We start from the raw sequence: 25,256 nt of genomic DNA on the forward strand, positions 1-25,256 counted from the left end.
GGACTGGAGGGAAGTAAAAATGGAGGTAAGACAGCAGTTAGTAGGCTGGGGCATGTGTACTGGTCCAGGTGATGGATGGATGTGACCCAGACCAGAGAGGGGTCACCATAAGGAACACGCTGACGGGTTCCAGAGATGTTTGGAAGGTAGATTTAACAGGAATTATTGATTGGGCTTTTGGTGAAAGAAAAGAATAATTGGATTCACCGACTAGAAGAATGGCATCACTTACTAAGACAGAGAACACTGAAAAAAAGAAAAAGATTTATTGAGTTGCTTGTTTACTGGTGAGGGTGGAGTGGGGGTGGGAAAACAGGTGTGACGCTGACCGACTCTGACCGGTCTGGGGGAAGACAAGACACAAAGATGAGTAGGGTGTGTGGAAACCATAAGAGAGAGGAGTCTGAGGTAGAGATAAATATTTGGAAGTGACCATGAAGAGCAAAAAGAGAAGACGAGGGGGTCCATGGAAAGGGTGTGGAGTCAGAGGAGTGTGTTCTGGAGCAGATCCCTGAAGACTAAATATCTTGTTCCCCATTAACTTCAAATTCCAAAAATCTGCAAATCTTTTAAAAAACTGAAATGCTAAAATGAATCTCCTTTGCTATTATAATGATATAAACATTTAAAACTCACTGCTTTGCAGATCAGAATTTATAAGGATTGTAATTATTCCCACTATCACAAAGGATCGAAACAAAATTTGAAAACATTATAAACCAACCATAAGAAACCGGACAAACTTCAAAAATTCTGTCGGCAAATCCTGATTTTCTTCATACGAACAGAAAATTGGGAGGAGGCAGGTACAATGAATAATATCACCATCATAAGCATATTGTAAAAGTAATCCTAAATTCTGTGAAGGCTGGAGGTGAAAGAAGATGAAACACAGCAAGAACTGATTCCATAAGATCTAACGTAGACGTCATTTTCTTATAGGAAAAAATACCATATTTGACATGTATGTTCCGAGGCTACTGGATCAAATTCTATTGCAACCACACAGCACTTAAACCTAGCACTAAGTGCTCTTCTTGGCTCTGAAGACTTACAATTTCTGAAGCCTAACCCCCTAGAAGACCTCCACCTTGACAGAGCAGTTTGTATGCTGTCACACGTACGACATTCTCTGTTCCTCTCCTTCATGTAAACACTTTTACTCTGAAACCAGTTAGGTGACTAGGGGACCGAATGGGACCAATATAGGGAATACATACACAGGGGTCACAAAAAACCCACAAACGGTTAACCGAAGATGAAATCTATATACTTTGCTTACTAATAATGCACTGATTTTCTGTTTTCCAAGTTCAGATTTTACCCAAGGCTCTCCCATCTGGCACACGTGTCAGCATGTGTTAGTAAACCCATAGTAAAAGAAATAACAGAATGCTGACTTCTGCTAATATTAACTATGAATGGGGAAAAAAGAATCCTCTCTTCTGTTTATTAAATAAAAGATATTTTTTAAAAAGGCTGAGCTATGATTTACAGCACATACTTTTGTTTGGTAAAAAATAATCAATTCATTTAAAAATTACACAAGTGTGTTAATCAACTCTTTTATTATTATTAAACATCAAGAAATTGTTTTAAAATCTGATTCCACACTTAAGGATTAGGGGTCAGAGAACTAACTCCCTGAAACTGGGGGGGAGGAAATACTGTGGATGTGTCTGTATTTTCAGTTTTCCCCTGGTGAGATGGTCTGTGGTTTTTGTGTGGTTCTGTAAGGGGCTGTGCAATCTGTGGTAGGCACTCGGGTCACCAGTGAATGAAACAGACCTATCTGCCTTTATGAAGGTGACAGGCATTAATCAAATAATGACTGTATGATTATAAACTACATGATTGTACACTATAGTATATGCTTTGAAAGAAAAGTATCAGAAACTAAAAAGCATTTAAAAGAATTACTGAGTCTAATCAAGGAGGTAGGAAAATCTCCCCTAGGGCTGCCTCAAGCCACAAGACACGTGAGATGTGAAGGTCTGATACCTTCGCGGGCAGCGAGGACGCAGAGGGACGTGCAATGGCTCTGGGGCAGCGGGGGAATGGGTTCCCAGGACCTGAAGGAAGACCAGGGCACAAAGAGTAAGGTCAAGGGAGAGTTATGTTAGAGGATGTTGTAGAGGAAGGCAGAGGCTGTGATAAAGATTTCTGTCTTATTCAAGGAGCAATGGGGAATCACTGAAAGGCCTTTATACTGGAGATTGTCAACACCAGACATGTGTTTTTAAAAATACCAGCTTGAGGGCCGTTTAGAGAGTGGATTAGGAAGGGGAGACGTGGAAGCAGGGAGAGCAGAGAGGATGTCATTTCATTGGTCGGAAAGAGCATCACATGTGGCTTGGACCTACAGTGATGGTGCTTAAAGACACTTAGGGGATAAAGTGAGCATTTGATTTGGTGAGAGACTGGATTTGTGACAAGAGGTGTCAAAGACAATCCCTATGCTTCTGACTAGAGATGAAGCCAAGCAATGTGAGAGGTAAAAACTAGAAGACGAGGTGCTTTTTTTTATGGCGTTTTTTGTTTGGGGTGAGTTTGGTGTCAGGGAGAAAAATCTTGCCTGAGGAGCTATTATACAAAACATTGGAGCATCAGTATCTAACAAAGATATATTTTGAACTACTTACTTTAAATATTAAAGTCATATTTAATTAATATTCTATAAATTGAGACATTTAAAAAAGGATTCATTTAAAAGGTTTTCTCTGTATTAAACTCAACAAGGCATAATCGAAGAATTTGTGGAGGAAATTAGCAATGAAAAATAGCTTGGGATAATGTCAACTGGCAACTTACTTTCACCGAGTAAATAAATTAACAGTAAAAAAAAAAAAGCACAGGAATTTACAGAAATGCACAAAACACACACACATACATAAACATCCTAACACTACAATGATTGTTACTCAGACCTGTATTTCTGTAATATAAGCACTTCAAAAATAAAATTTCATCTAACAACTAAATCCAATAAGGCAATTTTGAAATGATAAATAATCAGCTCTTAATAGATACATTTTGCTTTGTTTGATGAAATAATTCTTCAAAAATCTGTCTTTTGATTCTACTCCATGTCATCCCAATTTTAAAAGAGACACAGCCCTTTGCTTTTTGGAAAAAGCAACTAGTATATCTAGACCTTTTAAAAAAATCAACCAAATTGGTATTTCACTTAAATCAAGCCCTATGATAATAAACAAGACTGTCTAGGACACATTCTACATGGCTTAACTGAATTATTTAAAAATATACACAATCGAAATTATTCCAATTCCTAAATCACCCATATTTATTTTCTCTGACTTTTAAAATAATAACCTTTTTTCAAGAGACTCAGAAGGCCAAAATTCCTTTTATAGAGCTTGGCTTAAACATTAAAGCAGCATCATTTTTAATAATATCTTTTTAAAATAAATATTACAGTTTGGAGAATATCCTACTGGCATAAGTATTTCTATTTGATTTAAAAAAAGTGTTTGGTTCCAACAGTTACTAAAAAATTTCTTAAAAACTTCTCTTAAGGATTCTGAAAAGATAAACACACAATATCTATGAACCCTATTAAATTAGTATATTTTATTCATAACAGTATATAATAGAAAACTCTAATGTGTTATCTAACAAATGCTCAATTATTGTTTGATAAAAATATGGGAGGAGCAATAAAGGCGAAGTTTTGCTGTGCCCTAACTCTACAATTATGTTATCCATTAAAATGTCAGAATTTTGTCAAGCACTGAAATCTTATCACATCACCCACAAAGATAAAGTTTCTAAACGAATGAATATATTTAGATTCATAGTGGTTTTCTTGTTAACATATGCTAGAATGAGCCCTATGTTATCTTGCTGTACTTATCGTAATAATAGAGAATAAATTACTTTTGAATACACTTAACCAACTATGATAATAAGAGGAAAGACATAAGACCCCAAAGCATCACCTTTGATTTCTAAAACTTTTTCAGTCTTTAGAGTTTAGGCAGAGGCAATAGAAAACTCAGGTTTATAATGTACTTTTTGCAAGTCTTCGTATCTGAAGTAGACTGTCCCTTCGTGAAGTGTGTGAGCAATACAAAGATATACAATGTTTTAAAAAAAGCAATTTGGATTGTACAACAGGACAATGTCTCCAAACCTAGAGACCAAATGATCATTACAGTAAAATTTTTAGAAATTTTCAACCAGATGGAAAAATGCAGTTGAAAGAACTGAATTAGTAATCTTTACTTTCATTTCCACTGACTTATATTAAAACAGGAGTAGATTTTTGTTAGTGGGAACCATGTAGCTCAGCTGAAGTTTGTATGAGACGAAGTACAGACATTATTTAGTTGAAATGTCGATTTGCTGTTGTTCCACATTGAACACATCAAGTCTAACATGACATTTTTAAAATACTCTCATGTTTCATTCTAAAGGTCAAAGGACAGTTCCAAATGTAGCCAGATTACCTATGCTATTCTCAGCATAGTTTGGAAAAGCCTTTTTGAGCAATCAGTTTTGTCTTTCAGGGAGAAGTTTCAGCCCAGCCTACAGCTCTGGGCTTCTCCAAAGATTTCTGGGCAGAAGCCAGTGGCACACACCATTTTAAATGACCCTCTAGGAATCTCCCATCCAAATGAACCTTAAGAGAAGGTTCTTGGTTATTTATTAGAAGCTTAACATGTAAAGGGATGGGACTTGACTGGTTATTCAAGAAAAGGAAAAGGGATATTTCCTTTGCTTTCTAAGTGAACACAATGGATACGCTCAGCGTGATGGCTTATTTCAATACTGCACCGCTGTTTCACAGAACACACACACATATACCAATGCTTCTTGAATATATAATTTGTGCTGCATTTCTATAATCAGAAGACTTAACCATTTAGAAGTAATTTATTGCTGAATGAAAACATTTGTCTTTCAAGATCAACATATGTATGTGTCTACATGTACCCAGGCATTCATGTGCCTTTTTATCATTTTCTCCACTTGGCTTTGATGCCATAAATAAACAGCTCATAAAGCATCAATTACTTTTTTGTGATACTCTATCATCAAAAACATAAAATATGGAAAAATTAACTTCATTCCCCACAGAAAATATAAGCAACTCTGAACTGAACTAAGTTACCTTTTTTTATATTATTATTGAAGTCTAGTTCGAAAACAGCAAGTTTCTACTGTCTAGCACAGGGAACTGTACACAATATCTTCAAGTAACATACAATGAAAAAGACTATGAAAAGGAATATATGTACATATAGGTATGACTGAAACATTATGCTGTACCCCGGAAATAGCCCAACATGGTAAACTGACTAGACTTCAATAATAATAAACAACCAAGTGACTTTAAAGGGACCAGAGTTGAAGCCAAGGCCGCCCCTTCCCCCACCCCGGGCTGAGGCTCTGACGCGGGCCGGGCAGGGCCGCACACCTACCGTCTTGCTGAGGTAACTTGTGCTGGTGTTCATGCACTGTAGCCCCTCACTGTTGCAGCAGCCCCCACATCTGTAGACGGACACACATGGAGGTTTAAAGAAGGTGTTTGTTGCTGCTCCAAACTCCTTCCCCACATCTATACACACCTCCCGTGGCATGCATTGAGTTTTTCTCCACTCATTATCAATACCTGTCGGGTCACAGGGAAGGTCGTAAGTCATACAGAAGCCACCAAGGCGGAAAAACCCACAGCAGCTGGAAGTCACTCACCTTTGATTTCAGAGTTTAAAGTTTAAGTAAAATACATAACTTTAAAGAAACAGTTGACGGGATCCTAAAGTGCCCTGTGAATTGGAATATGATATGACATTTAACAGAGCAGCTGAAGGTATTTTCTAAAATAAAACTAGTTTCTACAGCCATGTAACAAGCTACATTAGGGTTACGCTTTCTTACTACACCAATACTCTCCTGCACTTGTTTGGTTTTCTTTACTTAAGAAAATGAACGTTTAGCACGTAGATGTTTACAAAACCTGCAGAGATACAGTCATGCTCATTTGCTCTAATATGCAATATTTCTGAGGTCCCAAAGAAACTGTAAACACGTTTAAATTTTCTTTTTAAACTGAGATGTAAAGAAAATGGTTTTGGTTTTGGACTCAATTCAAAATTCATTTTCAGGCAGGCGATTTGGCACCATTGGGTAATGTCATGGTGGTAGCTATTTGAAGTGCAAGTGTATTTTCCATCAACTGGGACATGTATCTTGAACTGTTTTGTTCAGGAAATTCAAAATTTCCTGTTCCTTTCATGCTCTCTCTTGGAATTCCATTTCCAATCAGCCAGTGCTTTACCTACCGCACTGCTGACTCTTTAAAGACCGCCTTACAAATGATGTACTTCTTAAATATTCTAATTTATTTCCCCCCATTTCCTCTAAAATAAAGTTTTTGGGAAAAAAAAAGCATAAACTATTGGTTATTCAACCACGAAACCATTTTGTTCGTTTGCTTTTGTTCTCCAAATAATTTGTAATTTCAAATCTTTACAGCAGTTAACACCTAACAACTGACAGGAGTTATTCTGTAAAAGTAGCCCACCCGTTGATACTAAGCCATTTTGTGCAACATCATAAATTGTTTGTGACTCTTTCTTCGACATCTCTCGGTAGCTTTACCAAAGTCCAGCTCTTGAGCCAGTTCCCTATCAAGCAACAAGCAAGGAAATGTGCAGTAGCTGACAAGATGATTTAGCAACTAAGCATTTCTATATCCAAATCTAAATAAAATTTATCTGTAATTTTTTTTCATGATACAGAATGTTTTAATAATTAAACTGGTATATAGTGTGTAAGATGTATCTGTATGTTTTAAAAATTCTGCGACTGGATACCACCTCAATTACAAAAACATTAAAGTGTGTTGATATGCATGTACCTCCCTATCTTTACTTTTCAAGAAATCATCTTTACTGCTCACAGTGAAATCATAAAATTCTGTACTTGTAAAATAATTCTTTATTTTCTATTGTATTTACTTTTGGCTCTGAAGATACTCAGTGGTACTATAAATGCTGAAATTAAAGGACAAAGCTGGTGATTTTCAATGGGTTGAAATATGAAGCCTACTCTGTATTTTCTTTCCCATACTTACTTCTCAAGATCTCTGCATTATAATGAGCCGCGGCAAATTTTAGAGTCTCTTCTGTTCTTGCATTGGCGTTGGCCTGTTCTTTATTGTACTGCCAGCCTCCTTTCCTCAACTGACACTTGTACATTTTCCAGTATTCAGGGTAGAGTACAGTCATGAGTTCATCTACACTGGACGCCGACCGCAGCTGCTCCTCCAGGTCTTTGCCTGCATAAGTCTGTCAGAGAAACACGCAAGATCAATTACTTATCAGACTGAGAGATCTGGAAACAGATGCACTAGAAAACCTTCAGGCTTAATGTTACATATGCCAGATCCCTGTTAAATATTATTAATTTTCTAAGTACTTAACTTTTCTTGGTAGAATTATATTCATCTTTTAATTCAAATCAATGCCAAAATTAGAATGAAATTACCACAATTAAAATGTAAAATATATATTTGGCTTTTAGGACAAACATTTTGAGACATCAATTAAAATATTTTTGAAGTCGCTTATTTTATTTATAGCTGTTTTACAAAATTGGTGAATGTATAAGTTTGAAAAATTACACAAGTTTGTATTACCTTCCAATATAAAGTTAAACTGAAATCCACTCTAATGCTTTGCAGTTAGTTATCAGCATCAATAATTAAGCAGGATGCTTGAAATTAGGAATCTCAGTTTTATGGAAACCATTTTAGAATAAGTATTGAAGAATGGAGTGGGATTTTAATAACAGCTTCACAGTAAGGCTGTATTTTGGAAGAACCTCCCAATATTTCCAGAAAACCTGATCAAGATTTATCCTACTATGAAAAAGATGTGAAATAGTCCAGAGAATATTATTCTGCCTATAGTTAACTGTCTATTTAAGAGTATCTAATTAAGTAGAACACTCCAAGTTATATTCAAGTAGTCACCATACCCAGAACAAATATAATTTTTTTTCTAATTTACACTTTGAAATTACAGGAAAATGGGATGTTGTTTAACTTAACCGGTCTGCAAAGTGAAGGACCTCAGATGTTTAACGTTGTCATGATGATCCCAGCCTTAAGTCTAAATCTGTACCTAAATACTTTGGATATTGGTTCTCAAAGGTTTAGCCTGCATTGGAATCAATCAGAGAGCTGTTAAAAATGCAGGAACCTGCCCCCACCTCCCCAGCCAGGCGTCTTCAATGGCACTGTCCACATTCTAATACGTTTTCCCTTTCTAATGTCTGAAGTACAAAATTAACATATTTGCTTTAAAAATCAAAATGCTATTTAACTGAAAGTCTTTCCACCACTACTTTTAGTAACCCAAGTTATTCTGATGTAGATTTTTGTACTGCATTTTGAGAAACATAATCTCATGTCATTTTCTTACGTTATTACAAACCCTCCCAGGCAGTCGATTATGAAATGTGTTCCTCCCTATTATATATTAAAATTAGTTGTGAATTTTGGCATTTTCCCCTTTCTTTACTTCTTGTTTGAATTGAGAATATCACTTCATCTCTTTAGGTCTATGTCATAAAAATATTGATCCTGACACATGGCCTTCTGGAAGGTGCAGGATGATTCCTGACATGTCACACAATGACACAAAATACAATCCTTCTGACGAGATGGAGAGTGGGATGGAGAGGAGGTCTCAGCTTACATGAAAGAGACAAAACATCCTCACACCATCTCCCCACTAAATGTGTATGAAGCATCAGTCTCAAGAAAATTCCACATGTGACACAAAATTCAAGAATCAAACAATGTTTCGGAATCTAAAAGGATTACTACCGGAGAGGAAGATGATAAAAGCACACGGTCTATTTGCAGTCACTTCTGCCTGGAGGAAAACGTCACAGGTGGGCTTCTACTGGCCCCTGCTTGCCTGACTAGCCCTTGAACACGTGGAGACACGAGGCTGTGTAATTGGCGAGTCCCTGGGATTCTTTGCCCCATGACTCAGCCGGAATCAAAGTCAGGTTGTGATCTAAATGGACCACACGAATCTCACACGAGACAGGCAGACGTGTTCCCTCTACCAAAAAGGAGCTGCAATACAACATAACAGTGTTCCGTGAGACTATGAAAGATACACAGCAAACTGTTAAGAGGGAAGATCGTGGTGGGAAGGGACTTTCAATTAAGTACGATTTGAAGTTTCAAAGAAAATCACTCACTCTTGTACTTTAAAACTGAACAATAGAAAGTAGCTCTAACAATAGTTCTATCATCAGAGAAAACATTAAGTTACCCAACAGAGAAACAGGAGAAAAACATAATTCACAACAGAGAAAGTACAATGTAAAAAAAGTGAAAAAAATACTAGAAAATAAAAGTTATTACATTTACACTCTTAGGCTGAAAAAGGCCCTTCTAAAAGTGAATATAAAAATAAATAGCAAACTATCTTTACGGTGGCAAACACTGTAAACAAAATAAAAGACAGACAAATAAAGTAGGAAAACTGTTTGCAATATACATGACAGACGGAAAAGGACTAATATTTTTAAAATATTGCATGAACCTGGCAATAAGAAAATATAAGCAGCTGCTTCAACAGAAAAATGGGCCAAGTACTTGAACTGCATAGTCACAAAGAACAGATACAATTAATGTGTTTGATGACAGCAAAAGTGAAGAAAACTATCGTTCTTTCCAGTCCTGGTGAGAGGGTAAATTTGTACAGCTACTCAAGGAAAATGTGTTCTTTCAAGTTGAAGGACCTTAAAAACAAGCTCCGTTTTAGACAGCTAATTCACTTTGGAATTACATCTCCTCTCCAACAGAAGCGATAATGTGCCAGAAATGTGTGCAAATTCATCATGCGGCTGCCTGTGGTTGTGAATATGAAAAAATACCTACACAGACAATAATGAGGAATCAATGAAATAATATACACTACAAACAGAAATTAGCACAGAAAGTGATGTCTTGAGGAGAGATACTATCACTTTTATGGAATCACACTTCCCAGTCATAACCTATTTCAAAGAAGTTGAAGAGGTCCCAGTAACCCAGAATGAGTTCTGAACCAGGGACACAAGAAACTCTTTTCAGGTAGAACTTCTATCCATATGAAAGTCAGTTCTTTCTCAATGCTTTCTTGAGTCGTTATGTTCAGCAATGTTGTCCAGAATTTTCAAGATCATTTGCTTGAATGTTAGTATATTTTTCCAAAGGGATTTGGCATGTCTTAAAATAGAAAGTATCTTACAAATGGATATACAACTGTAACAAAGAAGCCTAAAATGATCTAAAAATGAATCTAATTTTGCCTTCTACCTTAGAGGGATCAATTGGGAAGTTCCAGTAATTACTCTGACATAACTTCAGCATGGACGTATTTTCAAACAGTAACCCACGTGACATTCAGTGGAAGATTCTGAGATGCTATGGGAGTCAAAGTGGAGTGAGCAATGTTGAAGGCAGGGAGCTACAATCAGGCATCCAGCCCTTCCGTGATGATTCATACACCTAAAACATACTCTCTTCTTACTCTACCAGGGGGGAGGATGAAGCAAGATCTCCGATTCTAGAAGTTACACGATGAGAAAGAGCTTTGGAAATTCACTATATAATTCTCTGTAGTCATGATGACTCATAACATGAAGTCAACACGTGAGGTGACCTTGAAAGTGGCCCCTGATCAACTACATGTTACACACATAGCTTACAAAACTGGTTTTCCTCTTGCAGCTCTGTGTTGACCAGGGGTGTGCAGACGTAGGGAGGAAGCACGAGTGCACGTAACTGATACTCCCAGAGCCAATGAGAGGTGGGAGGCCTGAGCTTTCATCTAGGATCAATCCAGCGATGGTCCTGGATTTGTCAGTAAGTGGAAATTAGCTTTTAGAAAACCTGCAAGTCCAATGTCAATCGTCCCTTTGAACAATTGTAAGTTAACCTCTACGCTGTATGTATATTATATATATATTTAATATATAATTTAAGAATTATAATAAACTATATATTAAATATATATATTTAATAATTTTATGAAGTTGAAAATTCATAAGGAAGTGCACATACTTATATTATGGAAAATTTCCTTTTACCTAAAAGCATATACTCTTATCAAATATTCATGATCAGAATGGAAGGAATGGGCAAGAGTCCATCACACAAAGGTTTGATCACACTACATATTTTTATCAAGTGACCAAAAAGGTCATAGGCAAATCTGTCTAATATAGCTATATTTTGGGGGAGAGGGAGAAAAATTACTTAAGGTTCACACTAGCAAATAAGGGATATTTATATTTTTCTTAAACTGTCCATATGCTATTTTAAAAAGGCCGGCTCAAGTAATATTTTATATTTGAAAAAAAATGTTTATTTCCATGGACAATTTCATAAGATAAAGTAAAGGGACAATGAATCAGTTAAATTATCAGTTTAATAAGGTAAGAAATTTACTAAAAAGTTTGAAAAGGAAGTATTTGTCATGTTATTTGTCACATACATCATCTCTGTCCTAAGAAACCAAAATATCAGTAGAGATCAATCTGTCATAAGGCAGTTGGCAAGGTAAGTAACTACACTATCCCTGGGCTTCCTCCTTTCTTCTTTGAAAACAAGTTCCTATCGAATCATTAGAATAAGTGGTTACTGAAGTTATTCTGGCCCTAAACTAGCAAAGAAACTTGCTTATCCAGTCTTCCTTATTTAACAATGGCAGCTGAAAAACAGATGAACATGTGGGTCATTCTGTTTCCTTCGGCGAACCACTCATGGTAATAAGCAAATCTGTAAACTGTAAAAGTATATTCTAGCCTTTTAAAAATGCCTTTTTAAAGCAAAATCTGGGCTAGGTGGCATAATGGAGAGGGTCTGGATTTGAGAAATTACCCAATACATAGCTACAGGATTCACTTTTTAAAACACCCTGAGGTAGAGAATCGTAAAGAAATATGGAAGATCAAATGATATCCTGCTAAGGAACAGAAATTTGTGACTGCTGTACATAACCTTAGCAAATCGTTTTACCTAATTTTTCAGTGAAGGTGTCAGAGTCAGGATTCTTTCACCCACAGGTCACCCATCATCCATGTCTACACCAACCTGATGTGCCACAGATAGGTAACCCTGGAAGCAGGTATTTAAATTTTAGTTTAACACTGGAAGTTTTAACTTTTAATTTAATTTTTGCCTACTCCTCTGAAACTTTTATTGTAAGTGTTGAAAATAATGCCATAATGAAGAATGGACTCTTTCAAATCCATTGTTGATAGCATAAATCAAGTATCTTTTAAAAAGAAAGGTCTTATAATACCAAAGATACTATATGAAGCTAAGTATATGCCCACCTTTAAGCCATCAGTTCTGTTCTAGTTACACAGCCCCCCAAGGGCATACTATGTCCATCGAAAGACAAGGCAGCATGTAGACTAGATAAACTGCAGAAGTCCACAGAGTGGAAAATGAGACAGCAGAGACATGAACTGCTTCTTACAACGAAGACGAACGTACAAACGTAGGACTGAGAAAAAGGACCCCACACAAAATATTATGTGCTGTATGGTATCATTTACGTAAAACTTGAAAAAGATTAAAAACCAATTATGTTGGTAAAAAAACAGAAATGTAGAAATGTAACAAAATGGTTACATTTGGTGGAGAGCTATAACTGAGAAGGAGGACAAAGAAACTCTCCAGAATGTGGTCAGTGCTCGGCATCTTGGTCTCAGTGTGACTCCAGGGAGCGGTTTATTCTGTCTGTAAAAATCCATCTAACTGTCCTTGTGACCTGTTCACTTTTCTGTATGACTATTACTCATTAATTAAAGCTTTTTATAAAAGTATTATTAATATTACTTTCATAGTAACATTAAATAATTATTATGCTAATGCTATTTTCCTCTTTGGCATTTTAAGGACACAGCTTGATGGACTTGGGGGCCTCTATAACTAGAACAGAATTGATGGCTCATGAGGGGGGCATATACTTAGCTTTCTTTATAAATAACGGCCAAACCATTTTCTAAAGTAATTATTCCAATTTATAATTTGCAACCCTGAGGACAGTGTATACAAGTTCCCTGGCGCCATATCTTTGCCAACAACTAGCAGTGTCAGTTTTTAAATTTTAGCCATTGTCATGAATATGGGATAATATCTCATCATGGTTTTAACGTGTAGTCCCCGGATGATGGATGACACTAAACACTCTTTCACGTTATTTGGACATTGCATTACTCTAAGAAGTGCCAATTAAAAGCTTTTTATCCATTTCTGTTACTTGTTTTATTTGGTACTGATTTGTAAGCGTTCTTAATGTATTCTGGATATAAGTTCTTCGTCAAAAATGTATTGTGAAGTATTAAAAACATCTTCCACTAGGAAACTTGTATTTTTACTCTCTACATGCTGTTCTTTTATGAATTAAAACTCTTAATATTAATGATGTCTGAATTTTTCTTTATGGTCAGTGCGTTTGGTGTATTTCTTTTTTTTTTAAATCTTCACTTACCATAAAGTCATGAAAATATTATCTTTTATTATCTTCTAGAACTTCTATTATTTTAGTTCTCACACTTGGACCTACAATTAACTTAGAATTGATTTTTTAGTATAGTGTTAAGTAGAGGCCAAGATTCTCTCTTTTCGCATATCTAACTGATCCAGCACCTTTTAATGAAAAGCCCATACTTTGGCCATAGCAGTGTGTTAGTTCCTTTGCTGTGACCCATATGGCTATTGATGTTGGGTCTGCTTTGGGACTTCTGTTCCATCGGTCTTTTTGTCTGCCCTTATGCCAGTTCCACACTACGAGAGCTTTATAGTTAATCTTGACATTAAGTACATTCTGTTTATACCAAAATGCCCCCAATTTTAATATCATTGATGTACAAAAGCTATCTGCAATTCCATCTTCTTTCTTTTCTGTGAGTCGTTTCAATTATGCTGTTTGCAATAAATCCGAGGTATTTGAAGTCATTAAATAATATAAATCAAATACAAAGCTGAGGATAGCTACAGTTTAGTGACAGTAGTAGTGGTGGTAAAAGCAGTAAATATGTGGGCAATAATTATACTAAAGGATAGTCATTAAACTATATAAAAGGTTCAATTATCAAAGCATACTTTAGCATTAATTCTTACTCACTTAAAACCAGGGTTCCTTGTGAAGTCCTGTTTTGTTCCATCTCATGCACACAGTCCTTAAAGTCACATAATGCATAATGCGCACACAGTACTTAAAGTCTAACAAGATATCTAACTGAACTCTGAGTTTTCTAAGACAGATCATGTTTTGGAGAACTACACATGCATCATACAGAATAACACCAAGAACATGTGTTTGGGGCACAGATATTCCCATGTTTGAATCTCAGCTTCACTCACTATGTGTGTGATCTTTGAGGCTCATCTTCCCACATGAAATACCAGGGTTGTTGTAACAATTAAATGAGCTTCTTTGACATAAAGTATGTAAATAGCCCAGTGTTTGTTTATAGTAAGTTTTTAATAAGTGTAGAAAATGATGATATTAATAATTCCCTGAGCCTATGATTTCCCATTTATAAATGCAGGTAATAAAATGTACCTTGCAAAGCTTGTGTGTGTGTGAACGAGACAGTATTTGTAAACGTAAAGCACATAGAGAGAAGGCTGGGACACTAAGCAGTCACTTGTCTCTAGTAAGGTATTTTAAATAAATGGCAAAGGAGGGAAAATGTTATGATTCTACAACTGTTATTGCAAAGTCAAAGACAACATGCCAAAGACTGTGCTAGGCACGCTATTTATAAACAAGGTTTCTCCTTTCATTGAGTTTATATGAAAGGAATTATATATAGTTTTCTGAGCTGAGAATATTGATAAGATCCTCAAATTTGCTTTTTCCAAAGAATTTGCCAATTTTAAGGAATACCTGTTTTGTATATTGCAATTATTTCCAGATGACTTTCTTGTTCCTTATGTGCTTCTGTGTCTAAAAGATTCCAGATTATTTACTAACGTGTCAGGGAGGGGAATTTGTTGCTATGAAACAATGTTGAGTAAAACAAAGTTAAATTATTTAACCAGAAGTGCTGTGTCTAAAAACACAAAAATTCCATCTTTGCATTTTTACTATCCTTTGAGCTGTTAAATTTCTCTTTATGATTAAAACCTATTTAAGAACTTTTTTCAAAATAGCAAAACCATACATTCCACATACGCTTTTATTTATAAATTCATTTACTCAACTACTCATTTTCTTTGATACTGATTTTGGACCATGATTGGAACTCTGGCTCTGGAAGAGGTTTGAATGTGTGTGTGTGTGTGTGTGTGTGTGTGTGTGTGTGTGTGTGTGTGTGTGTGTGTGTGTGTGTGGTGGTGGTGGTCGTGGTGGTTGGTTGGAATGTGCTAAGGATATACACTCAGTAAATAAACAAGCTAGAGAAACGACGTAAGTTTACTGCCACGTCTAATTTGGCATAAAGGACTCGCAAAGTTCTTCTGAGGGCAGTATCGCTTATCTTTGGGGAAACCACAGACGCTCCTTTATTGAACCAGGTCTTCCTCAATGCCTAACTGTGACCTTCAGGGACAACTTTGCTCAACCCCGATGAAGTCCTGAAGAACAGTCTTTCTTAGCGTTTTAACAGGTCAGAATAACGTCTTTTAACGATGTTCACCACCAGTTCATTTACCCCAAGCAATTTATTCCCAAGCTAATTTCAAACCATGTCCACTTACTTCCATCCCTCCTTCCTGCATTCAGTGCACAAACTTGCCCCGTACTTTGGAAAGAACAGAAGATGCTACACAGCACCTCACTTACACACAAAACAAATAAACTGTGTCTCCTCATCCTCCCCAAAGCCAGTGTCTCTTCAGGTGCTTGGATGCTTCCTGTTCTAGCAGTAGCAACACTTCTCCTCCTGTTCAGCCTCCCTCTCTCTGTCTGCCTCGCTCTCTGTCTCTGTCTGTCTGTCTGTCTCTTTTTCCAGTAGTGTTCCTGTTAGCATAGGAACTGTGGCTCTCCCAATCTTTTAAAAATAAATACAAACAAAATCATCAACAAGCAGAAGAAAACCCTCTCTAGGTCCATTTCCCCGCTCTCCTTCACAGCTTCATGTCCACATCTGTGATACTCCTCCCCTCCCAGCCACTCGTCAAGGCTCCCACAGTGACTCTGCGGGAACGGGGTCCTCGAAACTTCCGTGCAAGCTCTCTGTGCCCATCATCCTCTCCTCTGTCCTGGCGATCACCCGGCTGTTAGTCCATCAAAACCCGAACCCTGAGGCCACGCTCGCCTCCTAGTCCTTCTCCCTGAGTGACAGTTGTTATGAGTGACCTTTGGACGTCTCTCTCACATGATCCCAAGGGGCTGAGTTCTCAGGGCTCAGAAGTAGTTCCCCTTACATCCTCCTTACATGCCTCTCTGAGTATTCTCATCCATTCCCAACCCTGGAAGAAACAACCTGGGTCCAAGGACTTGACTGTGGATAACCAGACCAAACTTCCCCTCATAGGCACCTGCCGCTGGACTTCTCACCATCTTGCTCCTGGCGCATCTCGGACGGGACCAATGGACCTTGTCCCCCAACTCATCTCCTCCCTGGTTTTTCCCACTTCATTAGAACCTACTAACCTACTGCTCATTCACGAGTCTGGGAATTAACATGTCTTATCTCTCTCTCCCTACTCCTAAATATATTCTATCAGCAAGACCTAATAATCTTACCTCCAAAACACAGCAATTTCCCCCACGTCCACTGCTGGCCTCCTAGTTCAAGCCTCCAATATCGCTTACCTGATTTGTTGCATTAGCTTCATAGCTGACCTTCTCTATTTTCCCCCCAGTTGAGTCTCCATGCACGGATCAGAAGAATCCTTGATGAACACTCATCGATTGAATGAATCCTTGACTGAACACTCACGCAGGCTCCTACGGCTTTACTGTTCAACTTCAAATAGAATCTAACCACCCACTCTACGGCCCTGAGCGATCTGACTCCTGTCAGTGCTCCCATTTCATCTCCTACCATCCCCGCTCTCACCCACAGAACTTTGGTATCTCCAAAACACCAAGCTTTTCGCAAGTTTAAAACCTTAGAAAAGTCCGTTCCCATTGCTAGAACTGTATGTCCCGGCGTTAACAAGGCTGGTGCTGTCTCTCCTTTGAGCTTCAGCTGAAAGGCCACACACTCGCTATGGCTTCCCATCCCCTGTAATTTAATAACCTGATGGATATAAGCTATTTTAGCGCCTTATCTGTTTCCTTCATATCGTTGCAGACGTTGTAAACACTAGTTATTTACTGCCCCGCATGTCTGCTGCACTGCCTACTGTACACTGCTTTTTGTAGCATGTCTGGAGTATGTTTTTAGTTAAGGAATAAATGAAGGAGCAGGACAGTTACAAGCAGTTTCTTGTCATTTTTCATGTCATGGAAGAACCTTTTAATAATAGTTTCCTAAAACCGAAGAGAAACATTAGAAAATATTTAATGGTAATTTAACTCAAAAATAATGGCCAAAAAGTAATTACTGATAATGATGTATTTGTTTTCTTAAAGTGACTGAGGTATTACTTAGGAAAGTGTTCCCTGCTTAGTCTGAATCGCAAAATAAGAAAATAAACACAATTTTCTTTTAAAAAGTAAGATTGGGAAAATGCACAATATTTTAACTTTAATTATCTCATCATGTTAATACTTAACCTCTTTGACAAGATTATGTCAATGGTAGACAGTAAACAGGAAATTCACACCTTTTCAATTTGAATATTTTTCTCTTTTATTTTCACACTTAAAAATCAATATGGATAGTCAGCTCTTAGGAATAGTTTTAAAATCCTATCTTTTAAAAATATGAATGCAAGAAATACAGAAAAAAGGAAAGAAAGAAAGACTGACTCAAACAGATCTCATAAAAAATAATGAAGCAAGTATTTATTCATGCAAAGATTAATCAATTAAAACTGGATTAATGAAGACCCCACTCATTTTATATTTTAAGTGGAAAAATTTTAAGCACTTAATTGCATTCTCCTCCTTTAGGTAATGCAAGGTGAATTAAAGCACAGGGCCTTGGAAATCATTCTGAAAGTCAGTAGTCTGGGGCGTGAACAGGAAAGAAAGAATTATGTTCCAACTGAAACATTTCACCTTTAGCACTTTTCCCACCCCACCCCACCCCCCATATCATAAGTTATCAACTGGATTGCAGGGCTCTACATGGCTGCTGTTAATTTATTGTCTTTTCCTCAAACTCTGGAATCTAAAGTCCAGGACCTTGGAGAACCATCTTTCTCTCACCACCTCTGTGTATAGTACGCAGAGCCTTACTGGACTGTCAAGTACCCTGTCCGCCCCCAACTTCTTATTAGTTACAAAACGAAATAGTTAACAACAATCTGTTTCATCGGAATGGAAGTCCTGCCACACTACAAAATAAAAGTGGAACAAACATAGGCACAAAGGTGGTTTCAAATGACCCAAAGCAAAAAGGATCCCAAATGAAAAAGCAAAATCAACAACCACAAAGTTCACAGAAAGTCTGTGGGTTAAGGACCATGAGTTCAGTATTAGTGAGAGTTAAATGTTTAACTTATATATCCTTCCCTCTGTGATGGGACATCACTGCCATAACATTTCTAACGTGTCGATTCTTACATCAGTTGATGAACAAAAGCAGTCATGGGTCACGACACGGGCGTGATGAAGTGACATAAAATTTTCCATTTGGTTGGTTTCACTTTCCCGATAGAACTGGTGTTTCTACACACATATTGTCAGTTTATTAACAATATTCACTGGCATCAGAGCTAAAACCAAGTCAATCGTGAATGGACAATCAATCTTTCAACTTCTAGTTAAATGTGGCAGGCTCAAAGCAGGTGCATAGCTCTGCTCCCTCCCAAAGCTCTACTAAAAGAGGGGGAATGTATTATAACCACAAAGGCACAAACAACAGGAGAAGAGAGAATGGCAGATGAAAGACACTGATGTACTTTTTAAGCAAAGAAATACATAGAGGTGTAGTCAGAGCAGACAGAGCTGAAAACCGTGTGCCTATAGTTGGGAATGGTTAGAAGAAGCAAGTCATTTTATGCCTCAGATCCACAAGTACATTAACTCACAGGTACCATGCAAAATGGAGGTGAAGAGACAGATAAAAATGGGGAGATTAGATGAAGTTAAAGACTAAATTTGGCCCTCAGATCTCCCATTTACTGTCTCCATCCAGTTAAGCAACTAAATCATCACAATCCTAGCTTGATCCTAGAGGCTCCTTCCATGGAGGAACTGAAAGGGACAGGCTCCAAACCCAGGGTCCCAGTTACAGCCAAGAGCAAGCCAAGACTTACTGAAAAGAAGAGAGGATTAAGAAAAGGTCTGCACAGAAAGCAGTGAACTTGCAAGTTCCCTGCCTCGCTTGGCCCCATGCTGGCCGGTAGCCAGACTTACACTCCCTCAATAGCCCAGCCACCACCACGGTGCACGCCTGCCCCCGCTCTAAATCAGAGAAGTTTTTTTTTCCCTTGGAGAGTCTTTGTGGCCACAGAGAAAAGATATATAGTTGCTTACAGAAGTATTTCCCCCAGTGGGGGGAAAAAACAGACCTCTACCTACTCACTCTATGTTAAATCTTCTCAGCTGACTAGCGTCACAACCTAGAAGGAGCCTCTACGGATTTTTTTTTAGTGACTCAGCCTTGTATATAAACAATAACAACCACAAAGGATGATAAGAAATTTGAGGGAACTCTCCAATGTAAAAGAAAGAAAGAAAACAAATGGAATCTAACAAAACCAGAAAATACAGGAAACAGAAAAAAACGTAATGAAAAACCCTACAGCAGTTTCTAGATATCATTAGAGACATTATTTATGAAACAAGAACATCAGAAGAAATAATACCAAACTGAAACAAACACTTTGAAAGGATAAAGTGGGAATGACACACGTCCCATCTCATTAGATGAGGCCACTGTTACTGATACCAAACATGCTGGAAGGTATCAGGTGCTGAAACCTAGAATACTTGGTTTAAGTTTACACAGTGAGGGAGAGGGAAAATCATCCATCTCTGGTGTGAGTGACAAAGGGTGAGCTGAGAACACTGTGGGAAGATCCATTTTGGACGGGGGCAAATATGATTCATTTTAGACATGAGAGTTTAAGACATCCATGTGGAAATGAGGTGATGGTAGGATATGTGGTTCTATTGATCGGGAGAAGCCCATCCTGTAAATTTAAATACGACCGTTATCAATGTGTCTGGTTGGAAAATGAAGACACGTGTGAGGTTAAGAAGGGAAAGAGTGAGCAGAGAGCTACAGAGAACCTCGGCTGGGGAGCTCCAAGATCTGACATTCAGATTCCAGGGGATGAACCAGTGAAACAGCAAAAGGAAAAGTAGGAAGAGGTGTTGCCATGACATCTAAAGATAAGAGAGTGTTTCTGAAAGGAGGAAACGGGTTAAAGCACTTACATCCACACTTTTAGGATCAAATGTAAGATCGCATTGCAGTCTTGCTACTTCACCTTGGTAAGACTGGTGATGGAACGTGCTTTTATTTTAACGATTTAAATTTTGACAGTATATAATAACTTTCATTACTCAGAACAGTAAAAATCTGTCCACCTTTTGGCTGGAAAAAGATAGAATTCTGACTCAAAGGTCTTTGACCCAGTTCTATTGCTTACACATTATAATACAGAAAAAAAAAAAGAAAAGAAAAAGAAACAAAATATTAGTAGATATAAACCACCACTACCTTTCCTTTTTTCAGCACTGGATGCTTTGGACAGAGGCTTTTAGAGGAAATCTTCCCAGAAACTAAATTCTCTTATCTTTGCCTATTTCGGTTTGTAGGAATTCAGTGCAGCAAGAGATTGTGAAACGTTTAAGAGCTTGCAAATGCAGGATTCTGAATGCTGACACTTTGCATAGAATACTGTAAGGTTTCATCTTGGAGGACCTAAAACGGACTTACAGGTGTGAAGGGACATTGGGTCAGGTAGCATCGCACCTACTGCTTCAGGAGGTGCTCGCCGTTTGGATCACTTCCAGGGTTACTATTTGAAAGAACTATAAAATTGTCTCAGTGAGGTATGATGATTCTTTCTTGTACTCTTTTGAAATCTATACTATGTAAATTGGCACATCTACATAGCCCTCTATAAGATCTAAAATAGAAAAGGCTTTGGAAATTGGCCTTCCCTGAAATAGATGTACCCGTTCACTCAAAAATGGATTTACCTCCACTGTTTCCTTCTGGAGAAAAGGCACCATCTCCACCTCGGAGCCTCATCTCCCCCGTGGAGACTCACGCCTTACTTTCTGGTGAGCAGAGAATTCTGTAAGGGCTCTAGGTCTGGAAGTTATTTCTTGAATAAGAAGAATATTGGAATAATTTGAACCTAAATCATTAATACCAAAATAAAAGTCTGCATGCTTTCAGACAATAAATGGATAGTTTTGAATTTCACTGTTTGTTAAAGTTCACCCATATTTTAAGCAAGCTTTTCATACTAAAGTGATCGTATTTTGTTTAATTATCCTATAGTTAGATTTTGTGGTGTTTTCTCTTGAATTGTAACTTTAAACAGCTATTAATCTGTCAATGCACTCAATATAGAAATTAAAAGCCTAGATTTTATTTATTTATTTAATTACTTGTCGGGGGAGGTAATTAGGTTTGTTTATTTAACGGAGGTACTGAGGATGGAACCCAGGACCTCGTGCATGCTAAGCACACACTGGAGCACTGAGCTATATCCTCCCTCCCCTAAAAGCCTGGATTTTTAGATCTAGCCTCAGAGGAAAAAATCAGCTACATATATATTGTTTAGTCTCTTTATGCCTCAATTAATTTGACTGTAAAGACGATATAATAAATGCACCTGCCTCATGACTTCTGGTGGTGACTAAAAGAGATGACATGACTTAGAATCCAGTATATTTCCTGGTATACATAATAAACACTACATGAGTGTGAAACTGTTTTCTCTGAGGCTCTGAGAGAAGTATGTATTTAAAGTTAAATTTATATACCTATAAGGAATGAAAGACTCTATCTTAGATATAAATACTCATTTCAATGAGAGTATCTCTCATGATTTTTAAAATGTTCCTTTTATAAAATCCTTAAGTATTTTATAATTGCTTCAATAGTTTTCATATTCCTAAATAGGGTACTGCTCACCAGATTAAAAACAATTCTTAGCTAAACACATAGAGATAGAAGAAACACTTAGAGATAGAAGAAAACTAGAGACTAAATATTTATCAATGAGCTACATAGCGAAGCATAACATTGTATTTTTAAGGATGCATTTAAAAATAATGATTCTTCTAGTTCAACAAATGATAATTGCTTTTAAAAATGATTCTTAAACAAAATCTCTAATGTATCAGTGTACAAATTCTGAATAGTTATACAAAACATGGACTATTTACAAACCTGAGTGGTAGTATTAATTAAAGACAACCCACTTTGTCATATTAACTAATAAACATCCTAAAAATAAAATGTAAACGAACATTTAAAAGGAAATGTAAATGACCACAAAATTTCTATGAGGGGGAGGTTATTATTATGAAAGATGTTTGCTTGAAAATATTCTATAATTGTTAATTTAACAGAAAATGTTAAATTTGAGAGGTTTTTCAGATCAGTAAGATATAGATTAATCCAGAATTTATTCAATGCTTCTAAAAAAATAATTTGTCTTTTACTCTTCATGTGGTTCATGTGATCCTTATAATTAAAAACGATTTGAAATGGAGAAATACCCTTCTTCAATTGATAAAATAGGTCACAAATAACAATATAAACCAGTGTTCTGATCAGAAGAGTCATAAAGATAGCCTAGTTATAAAACTTTTATAGGATAAGTTTGCTTTTTTCCCCAACAAAACACTCCCTGGAAGATCACATGAACTCTTCATAATTTATTTTATCATATTTTATTCCTTAGTGACTAAAATAATCCACGGTTCCATTGTGTGTAATTATACTACCAAATTTAGTTTAAAACATACTTCTATACATTTTAAGCTGCAGATGGAAAAGAAAAAATGAGCAGAATGTTTTGCAAACTTTGAGAGACATTGTTCCACATTCTGTAGTTGCTGAACAGAAGTTCATTGGCTTTGAAGATGATAATAAATTGAACAGAAGTCTCTAATGTCCTCTTGACAGAATATGATGCTAGACTCAGGCCAAAGCTGGGAATACACTAAAGCCTGAAGTCTTGGGAAAAAGGTTTGGACCATTTTAAGAGATAAAACAGAACCAGATAAGTAACAGGTAGAAACTTCTGAATCTTGTCGGCAGGCTAATGTCAGGTCACGCTTTGTAATTTTGTAACTTGCGACGGACAAGTAAACTTGGAGAGATTTTGCAAAAAGGCTGCTCTGGGTTGACGTGCATGTAAGCTGAAATCAAATTTAAGAGTTTAAAGTCACTCTGTGGATCACCTTATGGAAACAAATCGGACAGGGGAGTTTTTGCAAACACCACACTTGAATCACATGGTGACTTGACAGTTTGCACACTGATTTATGGCACTCCTCATCTGTTTATAGCTTGATGATGGTGAGGCTGGTCCTCAAAGAAATCAACCCCAAGGTCCCTTAATCTTGTGCAAGAAAATGTAAGTGAGCTCCAGGCTAGAATCAGTGTTTCTGTTTATAAGTTGTTTGGGGGTTTTGTCCTCAGAGTCTGTGCAAAGGGCTAGGAACACACTACAACCATTGGTTTAAAATTGTTTTCAGAGCACAAATGAAAAAATTATCTCATCATTTTATAGTTGTGTAGACACTTTGATCAAAACCAGCCTTCCATAATAACTGGGATACTCACACTATTTACCAGACTTGGCTCCAATGACTTTGGCTGTTATTATATTTGGCATCATTTCGATGATTCAAAAGAAAAAAAAAAACCTCTCTAGCTCATGGAGACATTTTCTAAAGTAAATATTCCAAAAGTGTCTACAGCAAAAGAAACCTCATTTGTCCCAAGTTCAGATAATTTGTTTTCATTGCACATTAAATAGTCTTCACATAAAGCAGGACCTCAATGACTATTTATTGATTTAAATGAGTAACTCAATGATCAAGGCATGAACAGCAAGCACTCAACCAATGTTTGTTGTATAAAGTTATTAACCTGTTAATTAATGAGGTCTTTGAGAACTCTCTGAATTTGAGAGATAAGCCAAAAAAGTAAAAAAGGGAGCTAACGGATAAATATTTAGCTTTACATCCTTAATTTATCAATGTCACTACCTAACTACTACGGGTTGGATCTTTTTTTGCCACATAGAAAAGTCTGAGTACTCATTTTTAAACCAAAAGCTCCATGTGATGTATTGTCTTTGTAAAATCATCTTACATGTAAATTGGAAAGTGAGAGAACACGGGGAAGGCTGTGTTTGTTTGACTTAAATCCTAGGACTGTAGCGTGGAAATGCTCCTAATTGTAAGAAACAGAAAAAAAAAATTCTCATGCTAATTCCAGCTGATTTAGTTGTTGGAATAATGACTTAGTTTACGTAAAGCACTTTAGGGCCCAGGGCTGTACCAGCTGGACAGTCAGTGTTGACAGAGGTTGTTCTGGGACACTCCGTAGGCACATTAAAACTTGAGACCTCCAGGCCAGAGTCCGCTTTGGGGCTTGATTTATCCGGCGTGGCTCTCCTTAGTAACACAGCAATTGGGAAGCTGCCAAATTGCTACTGAATTATGCTGTGTATGTGATGCCTTAGACCTCTAGTTCCTAATTTTTAAACTAATAGGAATGTGCAGTGTGCTGTACATCCTAAAGCACATCATGCTATGAAGAATGAAAAAGATAAAGTGTAACCATCACTTGACAAGCCATTTAACGTGTATTTTAAATGGAAATGTTTGGTGCAACTGTTACTGATCATGCTGCTCCTTAGGGAAAAAAAAAATTCTGGACTGTACCCAAGATCTACATAATGGAAAAGAAAGGTAAACTAGAGTGATCATTATGCTTTTTCTTGGCATGTAACCGTATTTAGGAAGAAAAGCTATAAATGATGTAGCATTAAATTAATTCTCTTATTTAGTTAAGTGTTCCTTCTTTTTCTTTCTCTTTCTTCATTGTCCTTAAGTGCATGGTTTAAGGGAAGACCATGAATTTGGGATCAGACAGATCTTGGTTGGAATTCTAGTTCTTCTGGTTCCTTTCTGATTTATCGCCGCATCATTACTAAC

General features: G+C 37.0%; 1 protein-coding gene across 1 annotated transcript in view; it reads right to left on the reverse strand.

The window, feature by feature from the left end:
* VEGFC (vascular endothelial growth factor C) overlaps positions 1–25,256 on the reverse strand; it is an 80,781-nt gene that overhangs the window by 22,766 nt on the left and 32,759 nt on the right. Inside the window, exons 2-3 of the mRNA XM_010953359.2 lie at positions 7,100–7,313; positions 5,445–5,635 (exon numbers count right to left, since the gene is read on the reverse strand). Coding sequence (XP_010951661.2) covers positions 5,445–5,635; positions 7,100–7,313 — 405 coding nt within the window. The remainder of the gene's footprint in view (positions 1–5,444; positions 5,636–7,099; positions 7,314–25,256) is intronic.

Source organism: Camelus bactrianus, chromosome 26 (genome assembly GCF_048773025.1).
Source record: "Camelus bactrianus isolate YW-2024 breed Bactrian camel chromosome 26, ASM4877302v1, whole genome shotgun sequence".
Classification (NCBI taxonomy): Eukaryota; Metazoa; Chordata; class Mammalia; order Artiodactyla; family Camelidae; genus Camelus; species Camelus bactrianus.